Raw genomic sequence first — 25,612 nt, forward strand, 5'->3', positions numbered from 1 at the left:
AATAAAAATAAAATAAAATAAAAATACTTAGTTGGGTCACCTTTAGCATGAATTATGGCCTTACAACATCTTCCCATGGAATGAACCAAGTCTTTTAGTTCTGCAGCTGTTACAATGTGAAACCAAGATTGCTGGTGATTGCTTCTATTAACTGGGTTTTATTGCTGGGGCGCTTCTGACTAAAAAATTTCTTTAGTCTGCTCCATAAATTTTCAATTGGGTTAAGGTCTGGGCTATTCTCAGTCCATTCCAGCAGTGGAATATGAAACTCCAAAAAAAAAAAAAAAGTGGTGTTATTAGCCATCAAACCTCAAAAATACACTTTTCCCAAAAGGCTTCCACAATTTTGGCCACTACTGTAGGAGGTGAAGCATTTCTCTTGGGTAATATGGGATCTCATCTCATACGGATTTTGCTTGCCTAGCACTCAAGTTAGTTAATGGCTGCAGATGAAAGACCTAATTGGTAGGTGCAGGATCTATCTTCTAGATGTTTTTGTCCAGGGCCTCCTGCCAAAAACAGAAGCTCAGATGACCAGGGATGAAAGACAGAATAGAACAAGCCACCATTTCCATGTCCAGTTCAAACTGACAAGGCTTAAAGCTAAGAAAAACTTTAAGCACATTTGGATCTGGATTAGAAGCTATGGAAGAGAAATAAAATAGAATGCGGCGAATTGCACAGATATATCGCAAATGCACAGGTAGGGAATATGTGGTACCTGGCTCAACAGTAGCATCTGAGAGGGATCTAGGTGTATTAATGGACAATCACTAGTGTGCTGCAGCTGCCAAAAAAGCTAATGCAGTCCTAGATTGCCTAAACAGAAGAATAATGTCAAGATCAAGTGAAGTGATAGTACCACTTTCCACTGCACTGGTAAGATACCCTTGGAGTACTGCATCCAGCTCTGGTCACCATAATACAAAAAAGATCCTAGCAAAAAATGCAGAGAAGAGCAACAAACATGATAAGGGTCCTGGAGGATAAACCATACAATGAACAATTGAGGGTTCTAGGCAGGGGTGGGTTGCTCCTGGTTCGGTCTGGTTCTTGGGAACTGTTAGTAAAACCGGCGGGAGGCTCCGCCCACCTTCCCAGACATCATTATGGTCAATCTGTGCATGCAGAGTGGGCGCAATCCCATTGCAAACCAGTAGTAAAGGTAAGTAGACCCCACCCCTGGTTCTAGGTATGTCTAGTATAACAAAGAGAAGGACTAGAGGCAATATGATAGCAGTCTTCCAGTACTTGATGGATTGTCACAGATAAGAGGGGTCGACCTATTCTGCAAAGCACCTGAGGGCAGGACAAGAAATAACGGGTTCATTAAAGAGAGATCCAACTTAAAATTAAAGAGAAATTTTCAGTCAGTGAGAACAATTAATGAGTAGAACAGCTTACCTCTGAAAGTTGTGGGTGCTCCATCACTGGAAGTTTTCAAGAAGAGACTGGGAAGCCATTTGTCTGGAATGGTGTACGGTCTCCTGCTTGAGCAGGGGGTTGGACTAGATGACCTCCAAGGTCCCTTCCATCCCTATTATTGTATGTTCTATGAAGTCTTAGAAAAATAAATAAATTTTCCTTTTCTATGCCTTGTTGGGCCTTTCTTTTGGGAGGACAAACATTTTTGCCCACATCTTGAATTCACCAGGTTGAGAATGCTATTATATATATTTACCTCTGATTGTTAAAAACTGTTGGGAAATTTTCACTTACTACAGAACGTATGACAAAGCTGTTACCTGATGCTTATAGCAGAGAACGTTTTATGCCAATTTCATTTCTCAGTCACTTTCTGGAGATAAGTCAGCATGCTTACAAAGCAAAGTATCGTATTCTTTTCCTAACGTTGAATTATGTCAATTTCTGTTCTGTAGATATTAGGCCCTTTGAAAGAAGACGAATTAAATACCAAGGACTTCGATTTGTTAGAGACAATAACTCTGAATACAGCAGCTGCAAAGATTAAAAGTCTCGTCAAGGAAATGGGAATTGACCATAAACGGTAACTTTTATTTTGGAAGGTTTTATAGTGAAGTGTATGTTGTAGATGTTTTTCCATTTATAAGAGACACTGGATTTATCTGTGTGTGGTCTGGGTGTAGAAGACATTGCAATCAGTTCATAGCCTCTTTGATTACTTTTGGTTTTATTGTTTTTGTTGCATTAATTATATCATTTTCACGTTATCCTGTCAGTGCTTGAACTGTGAGGTGGGAAGCATATAAATTTAATAATAAATGAATAATAAAAATATTTTTAAAGTTTGCCACCTAGAGTTTAGAGTTAAGCAGGTTAAAAAATTTCTAAATTAATAACATAGATCGGCAAATTACAAAAGTATAGAGTCTGAATGTATTCTTAAATCTTAGACTCTTTCTGTCATCCAGACTTGATAGCACGAAACAAAATCATCTCACAATACTAGGCTTTATATTTATATAGATCTAAATGGTAAAAATTGATTTTTGGTAGTTTTTGATGACCTCAAAAGTTGAGATTAGTTTTTGTTGGAGCACAAATATAAGACTGAGATGGATTTAAAAAGACCAAGGATGACCACTATTATGGTCTTAGGGAGAAAAAAATGGATTTTCCTTTTCTATGCCTTTTTGGGCCTTTCTTCTACCTGAGATGGATTTAAAAAGACCATTGTTATGAAAACCTCTCAAAAACATATTTTTGTTCTTTAATTTGCCACATCCCATTCCATTCCATCCCATTCCACTCCACTCCACTCCACTCCACTCCACTCTACTCTACTCTATTCTATTCTACTATTTTACTCTATTCTATTCTATTCTTTTATTGTGCACAGAACACTAACAACATTCAGCATTGCCAGTCTTCTTTGGAAGCCTACAAGATTGTGATGGTGTTGCTTTTTAATATTTTATGACATTGTTTTAAGAGACTCTTCCATTCCTAAGTTACATCCAGTTCTTTTCTCTTTTTTTAATAGTGGCAGTAATTTAGTGATGCAAGTGAACGCTCTTCTTTCTTCTTTGCCAATAACTGATGACCGTCAAGATGTTGAATTTTTCAAAGACCAACATAGGTAAAAATAGTAGTTCCTTATTTTTTCCCCCCATGATAATTCAGTTGTATGAATCATGACCAGGTAATTAGCAGTCTATTCTGTTTGCAATATTTATTGCTGCCACTATTGCTACTACCACTGGAAAATAAAAAACAAGATTAACTTTATTTGAGTACTGTAATTTATATTCCACTTTTCAAAGAGACATTCATTGAAAAAGACTGACAAGTGACGAAATCTTTAAATACTAACATATTTAAATATGCAAAGACTACAATCAAAATGAAGTCAATTAAAATAAATTTATTTCAAGAAGAATGTGCATATGTAACAATTTAAATAGGAAAAATCAATGTGCTTTCCTAAAGGTCCAATTCAAAAGAATAAGACATGGAGGGTACTCCATGATTGGAAAACTGTCACCAAGGAAGTTTTTCTCTCATTGGCTATTTGTTAAGAACAAGTTGTCTAGGAAGCTAAACAGTGTTCAGAATTTAAAATGAATATTTTTGAAATCTCCTTATATCGCTATATTTATTTACAAAGTTTATTTCTGAGTGTCAGTTCTTAGATTCTCCAAAAATGGGAAGTATCAGCCAGCTAGATCAAGTTCTCAAGTTTACCAAAATGTAAGAATGAGTCGGAGGCAATGGACACTTGAAACTGCTCAGAAGAACTGGGATGATTTGGTCCCTATCAATAAGCATGAGGAGAGTTTCATTAGAGTAACAATCTTTGTCAGAGATGATCAGACTAAGATAAAACTCTTACCTTTTAATCTATCCCAAACCTCAGTTTAAGACTGACCATACTCTCCAGATCATTCCTATCAGTCCTTTCATTGCCAAACCATCAAGATTTAAACTGTAAATTGTAAACTGTAAGAATGTAAGACTGTAAACCAAAGGGTGCTATAATTCAAGGATTGGGGAATAAGTAGAAGAGGGGTGCTCATAATAGATCTGAAGCACTCTTTCCTCCCTCTCTAGGGAAAATTGCTTTCAAGGCATACTTTTATTTTCTCAAAATAAGTGGGCACAAACTATTACATACCATGTGCTTTTCTAGTGGAACTATTCTCCACTTGAACTGCTTCACTAGTCTGAAGATACCAGAGATATATTCAATGAAAAGCACCGATTTGTTGAATTGGGACATGTTTTATTAAATAGCTTATAACTGCAAAAGGATAATATAGTATAGGGATGTGGTCGACAAGCCGCTGAGCTTGTCGATCAAAAGGTCAGAAGTTCAGCGGTGAGTGCCCATTACTTGTCCCAGCTTCTTCCAACCTAGCAGTTTGTAAAAAATGCAAGTAAAAATAGGAACCACATTTGGTGGGAAGATTCCATGCCCCTTTGGCGTTTAGTCATGCTGGCCACATGACCACGGAGATGTGTTCGGACAGCGCTGGCTCTTCGGCTTTGAAACGGAGATGAACATTGCCCCCTAGAGTCGGGAGCACATATGTGCGAGGGGAACCTTTACCTTTACCTAATATAGTATATTTTTGATGTACATTATATCTTCAAATCATACATGCCTTTAAGATTTTTTGTTCAATGTTTAATGTCTCCTCTTTGCCTTCCGTATGTAGCATACTGAAGATAAATCCAGAGCAAGGTGAACCCTACTTTGATGTCATTGGTGTTGTTGATCCACTAACAAGAGAAGCCCAGAAGTTATCACATTTATTGATTGTAAGAGCATACTGTTGTCTTGTGCATTGTGGTGACTTTAAGCCAATTTAACATTGTTTTCCATACAATGTAATTGTTTTATTTAAGAACTTTCTTGAAATGGTAATTATTTACTCTGAATTGTATACATGATCTGATGAGAGATCCAGGGGTCACTTTGGGATCTTCAGTAATCATTTTTTTTTAAAAAAGAGAGTAAAATTAAATGTAAAGAATAAACTAATGACAATAGGCCCATCAGCCAGCTTAAAGGTGAAGAAGCAGGGTAGAAAGAACACTGGAAGTTTGAATGCTAGTGTTGAAGAAGATTTCTGGAATATCATGGGTGACTAGGAAAACAAGTAAGTGGACCGTAGATTTTCAATCCATAATTCTCATGTATGGCAGAAGTGACCAGGTTCATATTTTGGACGTAATGAAAAGATCTAATTCTTTGGCAACATTGGAAGAAAAGAATAAAAGAATTACCAACATGACCAAGCTCATATTTGGACATAGTGGAAAGATCTAATTCTTCAGCAATGATGAAATAAAAGAAGGCAAGAATTACCAACAACCAGTTGACGGATTTAACTACAATGGCAGTGCTCCATGCTTTTGCATGAAGGGCCATATTGGAGACAATTCATTCCTGGAGGAAGTCTATTTATGGGGTCACTAAGGGTTTGATGGCACATCAGTCAATCAGTTGATAATTTTGGCATCATCATGACAGCAAATTGCAACTTGATGGCCTTCTAGAAAAGTTCCCCTTTATTCATCTTCTGGAAAGTTACCAGAATCACTTGAGTGGATCTTGATCACAAGGCCTTCAGAGGAACCCCACGTTTAATGACCTGCAGATCCATATCAACAAAACTTAATGAATAGCTATTCACAGTTTCATAGCAGACTAGCTGTGCTTGACAGTATCTGATAGTAGGAGAATAGAGCCTTCATCCAATCCATCTGTTATAGTGAGCAAATAAACAAGGTGCTTCTTTTGATTTTAAGACAACAGAATAGGAGCTGGCCAATGCCATGGTGGCAGCTGAATTCATTTCTGCTTTTTCCAGTCCTTGAAGCAAGACATAAGAATATAAACTGGCAGCAAACAGCACCCCTTACTAGCACCGATGATGTTACCTAGTTAGGGTAATGAAACATTTGCAAGAAAACAAGCAAGCTCAGAGAACACCAAGGACCCCTTGTTTCAACCCTGAGCTACAAATATTCTCCTTTATTGATAATAAATTTTAATAAGCAAAAAAAAAAGCAGGTTTGCACTGTCTCCTACCCTATTCCCTAAAGGAACATAGGTTTTTTTTCATTTCAGTTGTGAACAGTGCAGGTTTTACTGTTGTAGTAGAATACAAAATATAAAAGCAGAGTTCTACTACTCTAAACTGAAATCAATACTTGTGACTTCACAAGGCATGAAGAAATCTTAATCCCTGCTTTCTATCTAGAAGATGTATTAGTCTTTCCTTTTTGGTTCATTTCCTGTCATCAGATAGGTGCTTCACAGTAAAGCTCTCATTTCTCACACTTAACTTCATTGAAGGGGTACTAAGGATTCTTTCTACTAAGACTTAATTCTGAAATAAAGTTGATTATTAAATTGTAAATATGTATAGGATAGAAGAGAAAGTGGGGACATGTAATTTTGCAAATTATGTATTTGTTTATAATTTGAAAAATTTATATAAATTAAAGGGATAGAATTTGAAAAATGGGAAAAGTTGCAGAAGACTTTAATATGGGAATTGTTTTCATTAGGTGCTTGGTCAGGTCGTCAACATGAAGCTAAGACTGTTCATGAACTGTAGATCAAACCTGTCAGAAGTACCCTTGAAAAGGCAAGTAACTTCAAGTTTATTACCAAAATAGGCACAACAAAGTGAGAATAGTGTCAGGCCTGCCCCAACGTAGACATTTAAGAAAGAAAGACCCTCGACTCCATTTGATTGAAGTGATAGGTTCTTTTACTAAAGTTAAGTGGTTGCAGCAAAAGTAAAGCTAGATGTGAGTATTTCCGCGCAAAGGTTACACTTCCTCCTGCCATTGCCCCTCCCCCCTTGACTAGTTCATCAGTGTCTAATAGGATGCCTTGAAGATGTTTTGGGAATGGCTCAGAGCTTGGCGACTCTTGGCAACCGAATGAAAATGCAGTTTTTGTTCAGTTCCCAAGCCAGGTGTCCTTGAAGGCTGGTTTATGCTAGTTTGGCACCTCTGGTTCTTCTCAATGTGTCCCCCCTCTCCCACTGTTTGTCTTCTTATTCCCAGACCCACATGTTACTACCCCAAATTCCTTTCCCTCCCCTTGCAATTTATGGGAGGAAGTCAGTGAAAGGAAGAATCTGGAGATGGTGGACCTGATAAGTAGTTTCACAGATAGACTTTATTAGTGAAATGGTTTCATGTGTGATAATACGGTTCATGAAACATAAACACATTTTCATTACCTCCAACATCTATATCTGGAGGTGATTTCACTAATATGATTTATATTTAGCAGCAGGTACAGACTTGGGCAGGCCAATGTAATTTCTTCACCTAATTTGATTGGTCCTCTTCTTTTGAACATTTCTCTTGGTCCTGGAAATTGATACATAGAATTCTAAGCCTTTGTAGCTAGCTCAGCCAGGAGGGAAGTTGAAAAAAAGAGTGCAGCAAAACAAAGAGAAGAGAAGAGAAACAGAAAGAGAAGGAGAGAGAGTAAAAAACAGCTGGTGCAAACACTACTATCATACTTTTCTGACAGTCCTTCCCCGCAAAGGAATGGGCTGTTGACAGAAGAAGGTCTACTCCAAGGGCACCTTCTTCTTCTTCTTGTTCCATATCCATTATCGGACGTTGGCAATCATGTTGGCAATCCTATTTTTGTCAACAGCCGCGTGAAAAAAATGCTGCTGAATTTTGTCCAAACCAGTCCCTTAGGTTTTGAAGCCATGATGTTCTTCTTCTTCCTGGACCTCATTTGCCTTCAGTCTTTCCCTGGAGGATTAAGTGAAGGATGCCGTTTTTTTCTGGGTGTTGCATCACATGTCCAAAATATTCTAACTTTCACTTTTTAATGGGTTTGATTAATTCCCTTGGCTTTCCCAGGCGGCTTATCACCTCCTCATTTGTGATTTTGTTAACCCAGTTTATACGTAACAGCTGTCTGTAAATCCGCATTTCAAATGCTTCTAGTTTCTTCAAGTGATTTTCTTTCAGAGACCAACTCTCTATTCTGTAGAGCAGGATAGATAAGACAAGCCTGATTTTCAGTCTTAGGCTTATGTTGTGACTGCAGAAGACCTTTTTCGTTTTGAAGAATGCTGTTCGAACTTTCTCCATCCTTGTCTTTACTTCACTGATCCTGTTAATTTACTTCATGTAAATTAAAACCAAAGTACGTGATTCTTTCAACTTTTTCTAGTGATATTTCTTCCGAATTTGTCAGTGGTAAATTAATGGGTTGTTTGCTGACGACCATGATCTTGGTTTTTGAGGTGTTAAGCTTCAAGCCAAATATTTCTGAGACTGTTGATGAGGAGCTGAAGGTCTTCATGCTTACTGGCAAGCAGAAGCAGTATCATCAGCATATCTTAAATTGTTGATCTGAACACAGTTTACTTTGAGGCCAGCATCAATGTTTTCCAGTGCTTCGTTGAACATTGACTCAGAGTAGATATTAAACAATATCCAATATCCAAATGCATAGAGAATAAATTTCCCTAGCCTCTTTCCTATTCTCTTCTTGCAATTTTCTAAAACATCTTTGCTGTTTCTTCTCTCAAAATCCTTAGTTCCTTTTTCTCCCCTTAAATATTTGGTCTTCCCATTTTTTCCTATGGCTAAGCCAACAATATTAACGTGGATTTTACTTGAATCTATGCAGAATAGTGTACTCTTGAAAAAACAAGTTTCACACCAGTGCTGTTTACATTGCATTCCATATAGGAGGACACAGGCATTTCCTGGCAAATGTATCGTGAGTTGGATATATTACTTCACCAAAAGCTTTATGACCTGGATTGACAGTGAAGAAACTGTCTTTGTCAAGGGTTAACACAGTAATTGGACCCAAACAGTGGTGAAATCCAATTTTTTTTACTACTGGTTCTGTGGGCGTGGCTTGGTGGGCGTGACAGGGGAAGGATGCTGCAAAATCCCCTTTCCCTCCTCACTCCTGGAGGAAGGATATTGCAAAATCTCCATTCCCACCCCACTCTGGGGCCAGCCAGAGGTGGTATTTGCAGGTTCTCCAAACTACTCAAACTTTCCGCTACCGATTCTCCAGAACCTGTCAAAACCTGCTGGATTTCATCCCTGGACCCAGATTAGAAAGATAGAGCATTAGAAATTAAAAACAAGAGCAAAGAAAAAAAGCCCACTCAAGTTCCTTGTAACTTAGGATGTTTCTAATATTACACAATTAGTTGCCAAGCAAAACTAAATGTATGAAATTAGAAGCAAAACATTTGGAGGCTTTTATAAATCATTGTGCAACCCTCTAAAATGCTGTTTTCTTCACCTTCTTAATAGTTATATTTTTGCCTTGGTTATAGCTTTTACCGTTTAGTTATGGAACCAGAACTTTCTGTGGGGTCCAATAATTTCTTTCCTCTTCCATCTGGAGCAACCTTCCTTGAAGTTCCAGAATCTCTTCTTCTGACACTAAACATGGCAACTCCAGAAAGTTGGTTGGTTGAAGCTGTGAGCAGTTCTTATGACCTTGACAACATTCATTTAAAAGATGTAAGTACTAGTGCTTAAACATATTGTATTAAAAAGTTGTAATAGCCCCAAAAAATTTTTGTTTCACTTTTCAGGTATTTTAGGACTTGTATTTTTCTTAAAAACTTTTATTCCAGATACGGAGAATGGTTTGAATACTTACCCTGTTACCTTAGCTACATTTATTTAAAGTAGTGCTCACAGCTCTGATAACAGCTTCATTGGCAAAATAACCAGAAGATATTAATAGAATTTGAAGGTTATATTTGTTTGTATAAATTTATTGGCTGCCCAACTCCAGCGGACTCTTGGCAGCACACAAAACTAGAAAAAAGATAAAATCAGACAGACAGCCCAGACTAAAATGATCTCATAAGCAATGAAATCAACAATGCAGAACAGAAGCATTCAAGAAGCCATGAACATCAACCCAGGCCTGAGACCAAAAGTAGATTTTTCAAAGCTTTCCAGAACTCCAGAAGAGAGGGTGCTCCCTTATCTCGGTGGGCGGGGAGATGCAATAGAAGAGGCACACTTCCTAGATTCAACAAGATGAAAATGTTGAATGGAAGGAACCTGCAGTGCACCCACTTTGCTGAAACAATTTGATACAAGCAGATTTCAGACGATGTTACTCACTCAAGTCTATTTATTACGGAGAGCTAAGGTACAGTATGCAGTATTCTTTTTGTCCTAATTTGGTGGCAATGAATCCTTGAGGGAAATAGCCTCTAGGGCAGTGGTGGAATTAAAAATGTTTTTACTACCGGTTCTGTGGGTGTGGCTTGGTGGGCATGGCAGAGGAAGGATGCTGCAAAATCCCCATTCCCTCCCAACTCCAGGGAAAGGATATTGCAAAATCCCCATTCCCTCCCCACTCCTGGGGGAAGGATATGGCAAAAACGCCATTCCCACCTCACTCTGGGACCAGCCAGAGGTGGCATTTGCCGGTTCTCTGAACTACTCAAAATTTCCGCTGCTGGTTCTCCAGAATGTTGAATAGCAACTCTGCTCTAGGGCCCTTCTTCAGAAACCTCAATTTTTAAAAAAACTACTTCATTGCCACCAACATTGATCCTACACTCCCTGATTCATTAACCAGGAACCACAATCACTCCCCACACCAACCCTGATTCTCCTCAGTAGTTCTAGCTCTCCTTTAAAGACAAACATTTCTCATTTACTGTGGCAACTGCTACCTTTGCTGAGTGAGGAAGATCATTGCCTTTAGAACAGATGTGGAATTGCAGCTTTAAAAATAACATAATTATTGAGAAGGATACATTTTTTCCTCTCCAAGAGTCCAAAATGAGATAAATGTCTCTGGAACTTAATTTCAAATATACAAGAAAACATCTAGCCACAAATCCTTTATTAGACAATATATAATTTATTATACATTGTATAAGGGACACGGTGGCTCAGCGGCTAAGACGCTGAGCTTGTTAATAGAAAGGTCGGCAATTCAGGAGTTCGAATCCCTACTGCCACATGACGGGGTGAACCCCTGTTACTTGTCCCAGCTTCTGCCAACCTAGCAGTTTGAAAGCATGTACAAAATGCAAGTAGAAAAATGGGGACTACCTTTGGTGGGAAGGTAACAGCGTTCCGTGCACCTTTGGCATTTAGTCATGCCAGCCACATGACCAAAGAGACGTCTTCGGACAGCGCTGGCTCTTCGGCTTTGAAACGGAAATGAGCACTGCCCCCTAGAGTCAGGAACGACTAGCACATATGTTCAAGGGGAACCTTTACCTTTACTTATAAGCACTGAGCATCTGTGGCTTTAGTAAGGATAAATGCTCTGTGTATGGCTATGTTCAATACTTCCAACTCTTCATACATATTTTTTCAAAAGAATATGCGTTTTCATAGGTAGAAGGAGTTGTTTCAGCTGAGTATGAATTGGAATATTTGTTGCTGGAAGGACATTGCTATGATGTGAGCACCAGGAAGCCACCTCGGGGATTGCAGTTCACTCTTGGAAGAAAGAATAATCCTTTCAAAGTCGATACCATTGTGATGGCCAACTTGGTAAGTGCTTGCTAAGGCAGGAGAATATGCATGGTAATTTATACAAGTGCTCATTGCTGTTATCTAATATGCCTGCTAATATTATTAATGGTGTGGTCTATTACTGTTTGAATCTTATAGTTTGTCTTGCCAAGAAGGGATTGTTTATGGAATAACATCAGAGACACTGAAAACTGAAACTAAGGCATTCAATGCTTAAAACTTATGCTTGCGGATGCCACTTTTAAATTAGGAAAGTTGGTAGTCTAAATTAATGTTACATGACATCAGAATATAATATTATAATTAAAGTTATTATGTCACTTTAACCATGTCATTAAATATATCCTGAGCAGACTATCTAAGAATGGTGTAACCATATAATTCACAGGTGTCAAACTTGATCGCATCATATGACGTATCGTGGCATATCATGCCATTTTTTGCCTTTGCGGAGATAGGGTGGACATGGCTTGCATGTGATGCATCTGGTGTGTGGGCTGCCAGTTTGACAGGCCTGATATAATCAGATGTAGTAATTGTGGCTCTAGTATCACATGACTGTCCTGTCCCTAAAGTCTTGAGTATTTTGAAAACTTGTTGCAAAATAGCAATAGCACTTAGACTTATATACTTATATACAGTTCTTTACAGCCCTCTAAGCAGTTACAGAGTCAGCCTATTTCTCCCAATAGTCTGGGTCCTCATTTTACCGACCTCGGAAGGATGGAAGGATGAATCAACCTTGAGCCTGGTGAGATTTGAATTGCCAAATTGCAGTCAGCTGGCAGTCAGCAGAAGTAGCTTGCAGTAATGCACTCTAACCACTGCGCCACCATGGCTCAAATGGTGGGATTCAGGACTGTTAATGCACCTAGTGCACTGAATGGCTGATTTTAAGTGGTGCATGTCTACAATGAAGCATTCATAGTTTGCATGTTTTGGTCCATGTTGAGAATTATACTGCTAGCCTCTACACAGACTGGAGTGGGTCTAAATGTACAGAAAACTGTTTAAGAAATGGAAATGGAAAATTCCAGACTTCTTGTGATTGAAATAGGGCAGTGTTGGCGAACCTATGGCATGTGTGCCGGAAATGGCACGCGAAACCGTCTCTGCCGAATGCGCAGCCTCGCCGGCTTCTCATCGCGTTCCTGCACTCAAACACGCGTTGGCCAGCTGGCCGTCGCACGCACGGTGCCGGTGGACTCCAGAAGTGCGGCGGTCCATCGCTCATGCATGAGCCGGCACCCGGCCTTCCAGGTTGGTGTCATGCACATGGACGATAGATCGATGCACTTCCAGGATCGCCGGCACCGTGCGCGTGACAGCCAGCTGGCCGGCATGCCTTTGAGTGCATGAACGCGACAGGAGCCGGCGAGGCCGTGCATTCGGTACGGGATGGTTTCGCATGCCATTTCTGGCACGTGGGCCAGCATGCGAGAATGCGAAAGGTTCACCAACATTGAAATAGGGGAACACACTCCCCCAAAGTCATTGGCTTCCAATGAAAAGAAAAGCAGCCTGTTAATTCTAGTGTCTGAAAAATCTACTTTCTCACCTGAAGTGAAAGAGATTTGATCCTTTGATTCAAGATCCAGCATCAAAATCTAATTTAGATCATTTCTTCTTAGTGGTTAGTGTTCCATGTAGATCAAGGAGACCAAGTTCAAGTACCCATTCAATCTTGGACCAATTATTTTTTTTGTCAGCGAAATATCTTTCTCAAGATCGTTGATGTGAATAAAATGAGAGACCATGCTGAACTCTTAGAGAAAATGTATAAATGTAATAACTAAAATATAAAAGAATACTAAGACAATTCTTGTGCATGTATTTGCCTTAATTAAGAAGCAAAATCCAAACAGAAAGGGTAGATTTCACCAATTGTTTGGCATCTGTGTTTGAGGAATTAGTTTCTGGTATGAAGTTCCTAAATCCACTAAGACTTTTGGTTTGTTTGTTTATTTGCTTGTTTTTCAGGGATATTTTCAATTAAAAGCCAACCCAGGGTCTTGGATTTTGAGATTACGTGAAGGAAGATCTGAAGAAATTTATGAAATATTTCAGTAAGACATAATTATAGTCTAACAGTTGTAAATGTAAAACATATTTTATGTTGACCTGAAGATAAGCAAGAGGGGTGAAGAGAAATAGTTTGAAGACAGCAGCAGAAGATACTGTTCATTTTGCAGATTCCAGAGATACATCAAAGTTGGCATTTTCAACTAATTTGATATGCTCTGCATTTTCTTCTTTTACTGAGGTTTCCTAAACATTTCTAACTTAGACACGATCTTTTTGCTCCATTTTCTGTTTCACCATTTCATTTCATGAAGGAATTTCATTATTTAGCACAGCTGTACTACAGCTTTTACCCTGTTTTCCCCAAAATAACACATCTCCTGATAATAAGCCCAATCAAGCTTTTGAGTGCATGGCAATAAAGCCAAGCGCTTATTTCATGGTTGAAAAAAATATAAGACGGGGTCTTATTTTCAGGGAAACACGGTAATAATAGCCAACTTCGCCGATGGTGGGGAATGCTGGGACACAAGAGTTAAACAACATCAGAAGTCTACAGCTTTTCCATTTAGTCTGAAGACAAGTCTAGAATGAAAGCCAGATTGGCCAGGAGCTGCCATGGTTGAGACTCCCAACGGTCCAGCCTACAAGGCTGATAATCAACCCCTTTCTCTTCACCACAAATATATAACTGATACCTATAAATTACACAAAACCTTTTAGCCTTCTGAAAGGCCATAAAAATCTTGCTCTGCAAGCATTGGGCTAGGATGGGGCTTGAGTCTGTAGTCTGGTTGGTCTGACAAGTGGCAGGGAGGGTTGTTCCATTTTTATTCTTGTTTTTATTGGTTGCTGTGAGTCATCTATGATCACTATGGGAAATGGCTTATAAACTCAATAAATAAAATCAGAACCTTTTTTAAAGTAGAGAACAATGGGAGTGGTATAAAATTGCTTATTGGTCATGGCTTAAATTTGTAGAATTTGACTATTCTTAAGTCAAAATCTAGGTTGTTCTCTCTTTTTAAGGTTACTGTGTTATTTGGCTTATTTTGCAGATAGTTTTATAGTTATCTGGTATAGTATGCTGTATGTGCTGCGGTCTAGGATTGAAATGAAGGTGTATATATGTGTGTGTAAGTTTTATGTGTATGCACACCCTCATATTATCTCTTCCTGTCTTTCTCTCTCCTCACACAAATAAACTTAACAAAGATACACACACACAAATTTAACAAAGTACAGCTTACAGCTGAGCACTTCTTGAGACTCAAACATGTAAACATTTGGTTTGTGCCTTATATGAGTCAGTCTGACACTAGAAATTCATTTGCTTTTTGCCTTCTATTTTGAGTTTTCTTTGTAAAAAAATACTCTGTCCTTTAGACACTTATGGTGATGTTATTCATGACAAGATCATAAGTTAGAAGAAGCTGCATCTATTAACTAGAATCTTTATGCTGTGTTGCTAAGAACGATGGCAGATCTAAATTTGGAATCTCAAGTGACAGGATTTCAGTTTGATCATTGTGATTCCCTTGCAACTAAATCTAGAGCTTGTCTGTTTATAATTTTATTAGGCACTTTCAGAATTTGAACTAGAAATCCTGCAAATTAGACATAGGTTGCCTCCTCCTTGGGAATCAGCTAATTCCCCCAAATTAACTTCCTTCTATATTGCTCTGTGAGTTCCTGCATTCTCTCAGTTATGCCATTTTCATACTACAGACCAACTTCCCAGGGAAGAAGTTCCATAATTCAGATGAAATAGTAGATATAATGCTCCTTATCTTTAATACCACTGATTAAATTTCTCATTTTGGTGACACTTATTTCCATGGTAAATTGATGCAGTAAGAGTCAGCTTTTAACATTTGGGTTCGAAAATGGAAACCAGCAGTCAAAAACAAAGTGGAGTAGTTTCCAGATAAGAGTTTCCTAGAACCGTAGAATATAAAAAAATCAAAGAGAGTTTGGGGGTCAAGTCCAACCCCTGGTCATTGCAGGAACCTTCCCTGATGACCTTTTAGCCTCTATTTCATCCCCTTTGTTGAAGAACAGACCATCATTTCCCAAGCTGGTTTGTAAGATTTCACTCAAAATGAACAGAAAGTAACAAGCTGGAATGTCTTTGTTTGACTCATGATGTTTACCTCTTAATTCATTAAGAATTAAGACTTTCTGAACAGTGGTGGGTTTCAAATTTTTTTTACTACCGGTTCTGTGGGCGTGGCTTGGTGGGCGTGGCAAGGAAAGGATACTGTAAAATCCCCATTCCCACCCCAGTCCAGGGGAAGGATACTGCAAAATCCCCATTTCCTCCCGTTCAGCTGGGACTCAGGAGGCAGAGAACAGATGGGGGCGGAGCCAGTCAGAATTTTTACTACCGGTTCTCTGAACTACTTAAAGTTTCCGCTACCGGTTCTCTAGAAATGGCCAGAACCTGCTGCAACCCACCTCTGTTTCTGAAATAACTGCTGATATTCCACTAATCGGAATATATGGGTAGCAGCCTCTTTTATCTCTCACTTCAGCACCTGCCTTTTTCAGTGCTGTTTTAAAAATAAGTGAACCAGAAATAGTTTAAAACGAGTTTAAAAAAAGCAAACTTTGAGGGGGGGGGTATAATTTGTATAATAATTTACTTTCCCCAAACCACAGTTTCTTAAATACTTCACCGTGCTAAGATGAACAGAGCTACAGTAATTAATGTACCTTCCCTCTATTTCAGGGGTGTCAAACTCACGGCCTGCAGGCCAGATGCATCATGCGCTGGCCACTCCCACCCCCGGTTTAGCGAAAGGGGGGGGGGAATCACGAAATGTCACGTGACAACATGACGCTGCGAGTTTGACACCCCTGCTCGATTTGTTTTGCGGAAGATTACAGGTAATCCTAGATTAATGACCACAGCTGAGCCCAAAATTGCTGTTCCTAAGTGAGACATCTGATAATCATTTCACAATCTTTCTTGCCACAGTTGATAAGTGAATCATTGTTAAATTAGTAAATTACTTGTTAAATTAGTAACACAGTTGTTAAGTGAATGTGGCTTCTCCATTGACTTTAACATAACATAACATAACAACAGAGTTGGAAGGGACCTTGGAGGCCTTCTAGTCCAACCCCCTGCCTAGGCAGGAACCCTACACCATCTCAGTCAGATGGTTATCCAACATTTTCTTAAAAATTTCCAGTGTTGGAGCATTCACAACTTCTGAAGGCAAGTCGTTCCACTTATTAATTGTTCTAACTGTCAGGAAATTTCTCCTTAGTTCTAAGTTGCTTCTTTCTTTGATCAGTTTCCACCCATTGCTTCTTGTTCTACCCTCAGGTGCTTTGGAGAACAGCCTGACTCCCTCTTCTTTGTGGCAACCCCTGAGATATTGGAACACAGCTATCATGTCTCCCCTAGTCCTTCTTTTTATTAAACTAGACATACCCAGTTCCTGCAACCGTTCTTCATATGTTTTATCCTCCAGTCCCCTAATCATCTTTGTTGCTCTTCTCTGCACTCTTTCTAGAGTCTCAACATCTTTTTTACATCGTGGAGACCAAAACTGGATGCAATATTCCAAGTGTGGCCTTACCAAGGCATTATAAAGTGGCACTAACACTTCACGTGATCTTGATTTTATCCCTCTGTTTATCCCTTTGCTTGTTTGAAGGTTGCGAAAGGTGATCACGTAACCCCAGAACACTGCAATTCAGTGGTGGGATTCAGCCAGTTCGCACCACTTCGAGAGAACCAGTTGTTAACTTTCTGAGCAGTTTAGCAAACTGGTTGTTGGAAGAAATCATTAGTGCAGAGAACTGGTTGTTAAATTATTTGAATCCCACCCCTGCTGCAATTGTCATAAATATGAGTCAGTTGCCAAGCATCCAAGTTCTGATCAGCTAACCATCGGGATGTTGCAATGGTTGTAAGTGTGACAAAAGGTTATAAGTCACTTCAATGCCATTGTAACTTTGAACAGTCACCACATGAGCGGTTGTAAGTCAGGGATTACCTGTCTGCAGATCTTTTCTGATCATTATCCTTGTCATCACCCCAAATTTCATGTACTTCCATAAGACCTTATTTGCCACATGTACAGTATACTGATACATGACTCTCTTATGAGGAAAAGATTCCAAAATGCCAATGAAATCATGCATATTTTGCAATGCCCAAGAGCCTCACTTGCTTAATAATCTCAAGAGTCTCATTCTCAGTTCTTCTTCATGACCTTCTTAAATCTAAGCCTCTTGATGATTATTTTCTTCACGGTGTGTTTTTCTGCCTTTTAGATTTTTTGACTGGGGGTGAGGGGAATGTGAGTGTTGTAATAATTACAACAGTAATTATTACCGTATTTTTCAGAGTATAAGACACACCTTTTTCCCCCAAAAAAGAGGGTGAAAATCTGGGTGCGTCTTATACTCCGAATGTAGCCCCGCCCAGCTTCTCAAACGGAGGTTTCAGAGGCTGAAAAAAGCATCAGAAAAGAAGCTTCAGAAAAGAAGCCCCCAAACAGAGCTTCAGAGGCTTTTATTCTGAAGCTGTTTCTGAGGCTTTCAGAGGCAGGAAAAAAAACGCAAAAAAAAGCAAGGCACAGAGCTCACAACCAAGGAACCTGTTGCTAAAATTCACCTCTGGAAACAGCTGATTGGGGGTATTCCGGGAGGCCGATCCACTAGCCAATCAGCTTTTTTCTTATTTTCCTTCCCAAAAACTAAGGTGCGTCTTATACTCTAAAAAATACGGTATATCTAATTTTTATTTGAAGATACTTTCTTTCCTCTCTAGGCATGAAGGAACAGATTCTTCTGGAAGTCAAGAAGAAGTTATTGTAGTATTAAATAGTTTTAGAAGCAAAATCATCAGAATCCAGGTACGTATGCTGTCAAATTAAGATTGAAATGCTTAGTTGATTGATAAAGTAAGTCAACACTGGATGTGATTAATAATAGAAATTTCTGACCGTTTTGTCTATGCTGAAAATATTGTTTGCTTGGATGTGTAGGTACAGAAAAAACCTGACAGTGAAAATGAAGATCTCCTGAGTGAAGTAACAACAGAAGAGGAGGAGGATTCCATGGGCAGGTAAACTGGTTGGACTTTACTTGGGTCTAGCCAAGAAACTTGGTTTGTGGGGAGCATTTTTGTTTATTATCTCTGTAATATTTCTTATTAGATGGGCTCTCATTCTTCAGGTAAAGAATGAACTTATCCTATGAAGGAAGAAGCTCTTTCAGTTTTTCTCATTCTGTTTAGCCAAACAGAAAAACTGGGGAAACCAAAATAAGCAGAAACTTGGGCTTCTCTTGGATGTAGTGGATGTAGGATGATGATGATAGTGGTGGTGATGATGGGGAAGCAGGAAAAAACAAATGCCCAGATATAGAATAAGGGACATCTGCCTCAATAACAGTAACTGTGAGAGGGAACTAGGTGTCCCAGTGGACCATCACTTAAATATGAGCCACCAGCATGCTGCAGCTGCCAAAAAACCCAATGCAAACCCTAGGCTACAACAACAGAAGGCTAGCATCAAGATGACAAGAAGCAATAGTACCGCTTTATAATGCACTAGTGAGACCACACTTGGAATATTGCATCCAGTTGTGGTCACCACAATACAAAAACAATGCTGAGACCCTAGCAGGAGTGCAGAGAAGAGAAACAAAGATGATGAGTCTGGAGGCTATGATGAACAGTTAAAGGAACTAGGTATGTCTACCCCAGGGGTCAGCAACCTGAGGGTCTGGAGCCACATGTGCTCTTCCACCTCTGCTGCGGCTCCCTGTCATTCAAAATATGCATCACAACCGCCAATGTGGGACACCCACTGGCACGTGATTTACTGAGCTTTTCAACCCCCATGGATAAAGAAAAGAAAAGTTTCGGAAGAAAACAGAACGTTTAATTCTACATATGCTAGTTTTGTGGCCGCTCATGAAATAGTCAGGCACAGGTAGGGTTTTGTGGTTCCCGATGTTTTCTTTTCTGTGGGAAACAGGTCCAAATGGCTCTTTGAGTGTTTAAGGTTGCAGACCCCTGTCTAGCCTAACAAAGAGAAAGACTGGGGTGAAATGATAGCTGTCTTCCAGTACTTGAGGGGCCGTACCTGAGAGCCGGAAAAGAAGCCATCTGTGGAGGCTCTGTAAAGAAAGAATCTGGAACTAAGGAAAATTTTCCTGATAGTGAGAACATTTAATCAATTGGGACAGCTTGCCACCTGGAGATGTGGTTGCTCCATCACAGGTAGTTTTCAAGAAAACATTGTACATCCACTTCTCCATGATGGAATAAGGTCTCCTGCTTAGGCAGTGGGTTGGACTAGAAGACCTCCAAGGTTCATTCCAGCCCTGTGAGTTGAGTCCAGTCCAATCCAGTCCACTCAGCATTACTTTCAACCACTGAAATTCTGATTCGTAGCTTCTCTTGGGAAGAATATCCCACACTTTGGTAAGGGTTGGTTTCAGGTATTGCTTTGAATTAGGATTTGATTTTGGTATTTATATTGCTTCAATCCCAATAACTGTATATAAGTATTGTAAATCATTCTTGTTTTATTAGAGTAGCATAGAAGCTTAGATACAATAAATGCATACATACAGACTTTGGAGAATATGTAAACTGTTCACCTTATAGTCTTCGTTCCTTTTTTTCCTCTTTTTCTTTTTTCTTGTTTCAGTAATTCAAGATGATCCCTTTTATATGTCTTAAATACAAACTGAATAAAATATTTTTGAAGTTTTACAGGACGAACTTGGAAAGCAGATCTGGAGAAGAAAATTGATGTATTAAATATATTTTCTGTTGCTTCTGGCCATTTATATGAGCGCTTTTTAAGGTATCTGAAATATTTGGGTGAAGGGGTTGTTGAGTGATGACAGGGTGCCTGAATGTGTATATTCCTATGTACTTTAACCTTGAAACTGATGAATAATATTTAATGTGGAAGATTTGAATGTAAGGAACTTGTTTAGTTGGTTTTTTAAAGCAAGGTTTGAGTATTTAAATAGTCTTATATTTTATTCTTGTTGAAAAAAAGTTATGCAGGATCCAATCTGGGTTAGTCACCGGGACCAGAAGTTTAGTCTTCTGAACTTTTGGGCTTGTGCTGGAACTTATCCTCAGAGGAAAAACGTTATTATAAAGTTACTTTTTGGTATCTCTGTAAAATAGTGCACATATTACTCATGAATGCTATGAATCTCTCAAGGCACTCGTGATTGATTATTCTTGTTTTATTATTATTCTTGTTTTCCAGAGTTATGATGCTTTCCGTTCTACGCCACACAAAGACACCAGTAAAATTTTGGTTTCTGAAAAATTACCTTTCACCTACATTTAAAGTAAGCACAGTATTGCACTTTTAAAATCCATTGCAATTTTAATCACGACCGATCTAGGCTGTTCTAATTGCAAAGCATCAATGTCAATTTTAGTTTAATTAAGCATGTTTTGGGAAATCCAGTTCTGGTTTTTATTTTATAATAGATTAACTTAAGTAACTTGCAATAATAGTAGTTCTAATTTTGAACTTTTGAAATAGTTTGAAGTTTTGAGGTCGTTCTAGTTTTGTTCACAAAAGTACCGTGTGTTTATTTTGGTAGTTTGAATCTCTTAAGCTCTGCTACATCTGTACTAGCCCTGTTGTTGTGACCTAGGCCCAAGTAGTTATTACCAGACACAATCAGTCCTAAACAAACATATTTTATTAGAACTATTAATTTGAGTCCAACTTAATTCCAAAACAAGTCCTTCAGCTTTATCAGAAACCTTTATCTTCTTTGGCACCCTGCCAAAGGCGCTTCTTGGCAAAGCACCATGAAGTTCAGAAACAAGAGAGGCCGACAAGAAATAATTGTAGCAATGTTGCTTTCCTACAAAGAGCCCAAGAGCCATTGCTACTCTTTTAAGTCTTATGGGAGGGGCTAATCGTCTCCTGGCCTTACTTCCAAGTCATCCTTTTTGCTTTAGCTGCTCTTTCCTTCTGGCAGCTCTTCCTGTTCCTCTGCCTCTGCTGTCCGCCTCTGGAGGCTCCTGACTCTGTGTATCGCTCCCCGATGGCCCTGGCCCCATCTCTGCCTCAGACACAGAGCCCTCGTCCAGGACTTCCGCTGACTCCAGGACTGGCCCATTATCCTCCCCAGCCTCCTCACTGTCTGACTCTGCTGCCAGCTCCGCAGGCTGCTGGTGGACCACAACACCTGTCTAGAGCAGAGGTGTACTATTTTTTGCTGCTTTAGGCAAAGGACAATTGGCTTTCCTATTTCATATACAAAGCTTGACTGGAATGATATCATATCTATAGTCTGTTATAGTCTGTTCAGTAGCTTTTCAGATGTTGGATATCATTCTGTCTTCACTGATGTTCTTCTTCCCATTTTCTGTCATTTTTGATGACTCCTATTACCTCAGGATGTTGGTCCTGTCTTAAGTGCCTCACAAAGTTGTTATTCCCAATAAACCTTTACTTATCCCTGTCATATTTTAATAAAGCTTTCATTTTTTTAAAAAAAATGCTTACTAGTTAAATGTATACTAAATTGTTGTTAAAGACGTTGTGTACATTTATACACATTTGAGTTTATGGCCTAATTGCCTTATTATTTATTGCCTCTGCCAGAAGACAAAAAGCAGCTGCCAATCTGTTCCTTGAATAACTGCTGTTGTGACATGTATGAAAGGCCATCTGCATCATACAGAGGAAATGTTCTCATTCATGATTGCCAGTTTGATTATAGATTATACTCATATTATTATTATTATTATTTATTATATTTGTATACCGCCCATCTCCCGAAAGACTCAGGGCGGTTCACAGCCAAAAAAAACAAACAAACAGAAAACATATAATACATATAAACAGCTAAAAGAAAAGACAGTTAAATTCAATTGATGCCCTAAAACTTTTAAATACAAATTTAAAACCTCATTTAAACCCCTTTTTTAAAAATCCCAATTTAAAAACTACGTTCAAGCTAGTCCTGCTCTTCGAAACAGCAACATCTTCAGCTCGCGGCGGAAGGACCTGAGATCGGGGAGTTGATGAAGCCCCAGAGGGAGCTCGTTCCAGAGGGTAGGGGCCCCCACAGAGAAGGCCCTCCCCCTAGAGGTCGCCAGCCGACATTGTTTAGCTGACGGTATCCGGAGGAGGCCCTCTCTGTGAGAGCGCACTGGTCGGTGAGAGGTTAATGGTGGCAGTAGGCGGTCCCGTAAATATCCCGGCCCTAGGCCATGGAGCGTTTTAAAGGTGATAACAAGTACCTTGAAGTGAACCCGGAAGACCACCGGGAGCCAGTGCAGACTATGCAGGAGTGGTGTTACACGGGAGCCACAAGGTGCTCCTTCTATCACCCGCGCAGCCGCATTCTGGACCAGTTGGAGTCTCCGGGTACCCTTCAAGGGGAGCCCCATGTAGAGAGCATTACAGTAGTCCAGGCGGGATGTAACAAGGGCATGAGCGACCGTGCATAAGGAAGCCCGATCCAGAAAGGGGCGTAACTGGCGTATCAGGCGAACCTGATGAAAAGCTCCCCTGGTGACAGCTATCATATGATCTTCTAAAGACAGCCGTGCATCCAGGAGGACGCCCAGATTACGAGCCCTTTCCGTGGGGGCCAATAGTTCGCCCCCAATGGTCAGTGATGGAATTAGCTGACTGTACCGGGCCGCCGGCATCCACAGCCACTCGGTCTTGGTGGGATTTAGTCTGAGTCTGTTCCTCCCCATCCAAACCCGTACGGCCCCCAGGCACTGGGACTAGCATATGGATGATCTGAGGGACAGAGAAGTTGCAAACATTAAAATTAAAACCTGTGAAGACAGGAGCTCTGTTCCCAGGAAGAATAAAACAATCCCAGCAGGTAAATAAAACATTTCTTTCCGCTGAAAAAATCTTGATCATGCAGCACTGCCTTTTCTGCAGAAAGGAGAGTTTACTCATTTCTGACCACATTAAATTAATATCCAGGCATGGAAAACAATAAGTGAGAATCTTTATATGCATTTTTCATGTGACTTCCACCAATTTGATGTGCCAGGAACAATTAAAATAGAGCTTGCCTTCTTTCAATGTCTGTTTTGTAGGCGCTTATACCTCATATGGCTAAAGAATATGGCTTTGATTATGAGCTTGTGCAATATAAATGGCCCCACTGGCTTCATCAGGAGATAGAAAAACAAAGAATTATCTGGGGCTATAAAATTCTCTTCTTGGATGTTCTCTTCCCATTGGCTGTGGAGAAAATAATATTCGTTGATGCTGATCAGGTAACAAAACATATTAAAATATTATGTTTATGACAGATTTAATTGACCTTGGTTTCCTTTGTCAATTCTTAATTCTAGATACAGTGTTACCTCAGTACTTGTCCTTAATTGGTTCCAGAAGGCACGATGAGTACTTAAAGCAATGAGTGCCAAACAAATAAACCATGTGATTTATCATGTGATCCTTTGTTTTAGCTGGGAAGGACTTTCTGTCTGCCCCTTTTTCTATGACAGAAATCTTCCCAGCAAGGCTGACTTCCTGTCCGCCCTCTGTGGCTGTCCCCCCGCTTCCTTTTGCAGCACCCTTCCCGGTATGGCCAACTTTCTGTCTGTTCTCTGAAGCTGTCCCCTTCTTATTGTAGCGCATCGAGTACCAAACAAATGACAAGTACTGGGACAAATTATCAAGTCAAAATGTGTAGAGTACAAAATTGGATGAGTTTTGAAGCAATCAAGTACTAGGTACCACCATACTCTGTGCCATTTCATATCTTGTGTCATTTGATTCCATCAGTTGGGGAAGTTTGAATGGTGTCTTTCTCCATGCATTCAGACTGGGTGAAGTTCAGCTAATTCTGCTCAAGTTCAAAGGCCTCAATTCTTTGGTGCTCAGCCTTTTTTATGGTCCAGCTTTCATAGCCATACATTGCAACTGGGAAAACCATAGCCTTGACTATACGCACTTTTGTTGGCAGGGTGATGTCTCTTCTTTTTAGTAAGCTATCTAGATTTGCCATAAGTAAAATAAACCAATGACCCAAGTGAGCCTATTTTCAGATATATGGTGGAGCAATGGAAAAATTTATCTTAATGAATGAGATGTCTAGTTTAGAAATGTGGAAAATAAATAAATACAGTTGTAATCAATAACTGTTATAACCAGGAATTGTAGCCCCCTCTTGCTTCTAGTGGGACGTGATGGCTTAGTGGGTAAGACGCTGAGCTTATCGATCGAAAGGTCGGCAGTTCAGCGGTTCGAACCCCTAGTGCCGCATAATGGAGTGAGCTCCAGTTACTTGTCCCAGCTTCTGCCAACCTAGCAGTTCGAAAGCACGTAAAAAATGCAAGTAGAAAAATAGGGACCATCTTTGGTGGGAAGGTAACAGTGTTCCATATGCCTTTGGTGTTTAATCATGCTGGCCACATGACCACAGAGACATCTTCGGACAGTGCTGCCTCTTTGGTTTTGAAACGGAGATGAGCACTGCCCTCTAGAGTCAGGAACGACTAGCACATATGTGCGAGGGGAACCTTTACCTTTACCTTGCTTTCTTCCAATATTTAGATTGTAAGAAGTGATCTGAAAGAACTCCGTGATCTAAATTTAAGAGGTGCACCTTATGGTTACACTCCTTTCTGTGATAGTCGTAGAGAAATGGATGGCTACCGTTTCTGGAAGTCAGGATATTGGGCTTCACACCTTGGGAAGAAGAAGTATCACATCAGGTAGGAAACGCGTGCACATCTGTTTCTCTTCTCTCTCCATGTACAAATTAATAGCCTCTATCTTTCTGTCAAAAGTTATGCATTGAAAATCGCACTGAATGGGATTCACTGAAGGACATTGCAAAGCATAGAAACATCATGTCCTTTTTATGTATTTCAACCAATGTGTTGTGGCCCACCAGCGGCCAGCAGAGCTCGCAGCAGAGTTGGACAGTGGAGGTTGGGGTGGAATGTGGGCCAATCCTGGAGTCTGGGGAAGGCTCTGAGTCAGAGGCAGAGAGGGGGCCAAGGCCATCTGGTAGTTCTTTGCTGCAGAAGAACAGTGGGAGCCTGTTTCCCGTGTGTGCATGTGCAGAGCTGCTAGAAGACAGGAACAATTAAGAAAACGGTCAATTTTAGAGTAAGGCTTGGAGA

The 25,612-nt window shown here is 39.8% G+C and overlaps 1 protein-coding gene across 2 annotated transcripts in view; it reads left to right on the plus strand.

Moving 5' to 3' along the window:
• The window catches only part of UGGT2 (UDP-glucose glycoprotein glucosyltransferase 2), an 81,945-nt gene that overhangs the window by 53,411 nt on the left and 2,922 nt on the right, over nucleotides 1–25,612 (plus strand). The window contains exons 23-35 of one of the 2 annotated variants that reach the window (XM_058185234.1): nucleotides 1,881–2,008; nucleotides 2,966–3,061; nucleotides 4,641–4,743; nucleotides 6,502–6,581; nucleotides 9,279–9,468; nucleotides 11,323–11,481; nucleotides 13,444–13,529; nucleotides 18,275–18,359; nucleotides 18,492–18,571; nucleotides 20,226–20,324; nucleotides 20,745–20,829; nucleotides 23,570–23,752; nucleotides 25,038–25,198. In XM_058185234.1, the coding sequence (XP_058041217.1) occupies nucleotides 1,881–2,008; nucleotides 2,966–3,061; nucleotides 4,641–4,743; nucleotides 6,502–6,581; nucleotides 9,279–9,468; nucleotides 11,323–11,481; nucleotides 13,444–13,529; nucleotides 18,275–18,359; nucleotides 18,492–18,571; nucleotides 20,226–20,324; nucleotides 20,745–20,829; nucleotides 23,570–23,752; nucleotides 25,038–25,198 (1,535 nt within the window). Of the gene's footprint in view, nucleotides 1–1,880; nucleotides 2,009–2,965; nucleotides 3,062–4,640; nucleotides 4,744–6,501; nucleotides 6,582–9,278; nucleotides 9,469–11,322; nucleotides 11,482–13,443; nucleotides 13,530–18,274; nucleotides 18,360–18,491; nucleotides 18,572–20,225; nucleotides 20,325–20,744; nucleotides 20,830–23,569; nucleotides 23,753–25,037; nucleotides 25,199–25,612 lie in introns of those variants that run through there. The other variant, XR_009155345.1, reaches the window with a different exon arrangement.

The sequence above is a fragment of the Ahaetulla prasina genome, chromosome 5, assembly GCF_028640845.1.
Source record: "Ahaetulla prasina isolate Xishuangbanna chromosome 5, ASM2864084v1, whole genome shotgun sequence".
NCBI lineage: Eukaryota > Metazoa > Chordata > Lepidosauria > Squamata > Colubridae > Ahaetulla > Ahaetulla prasina.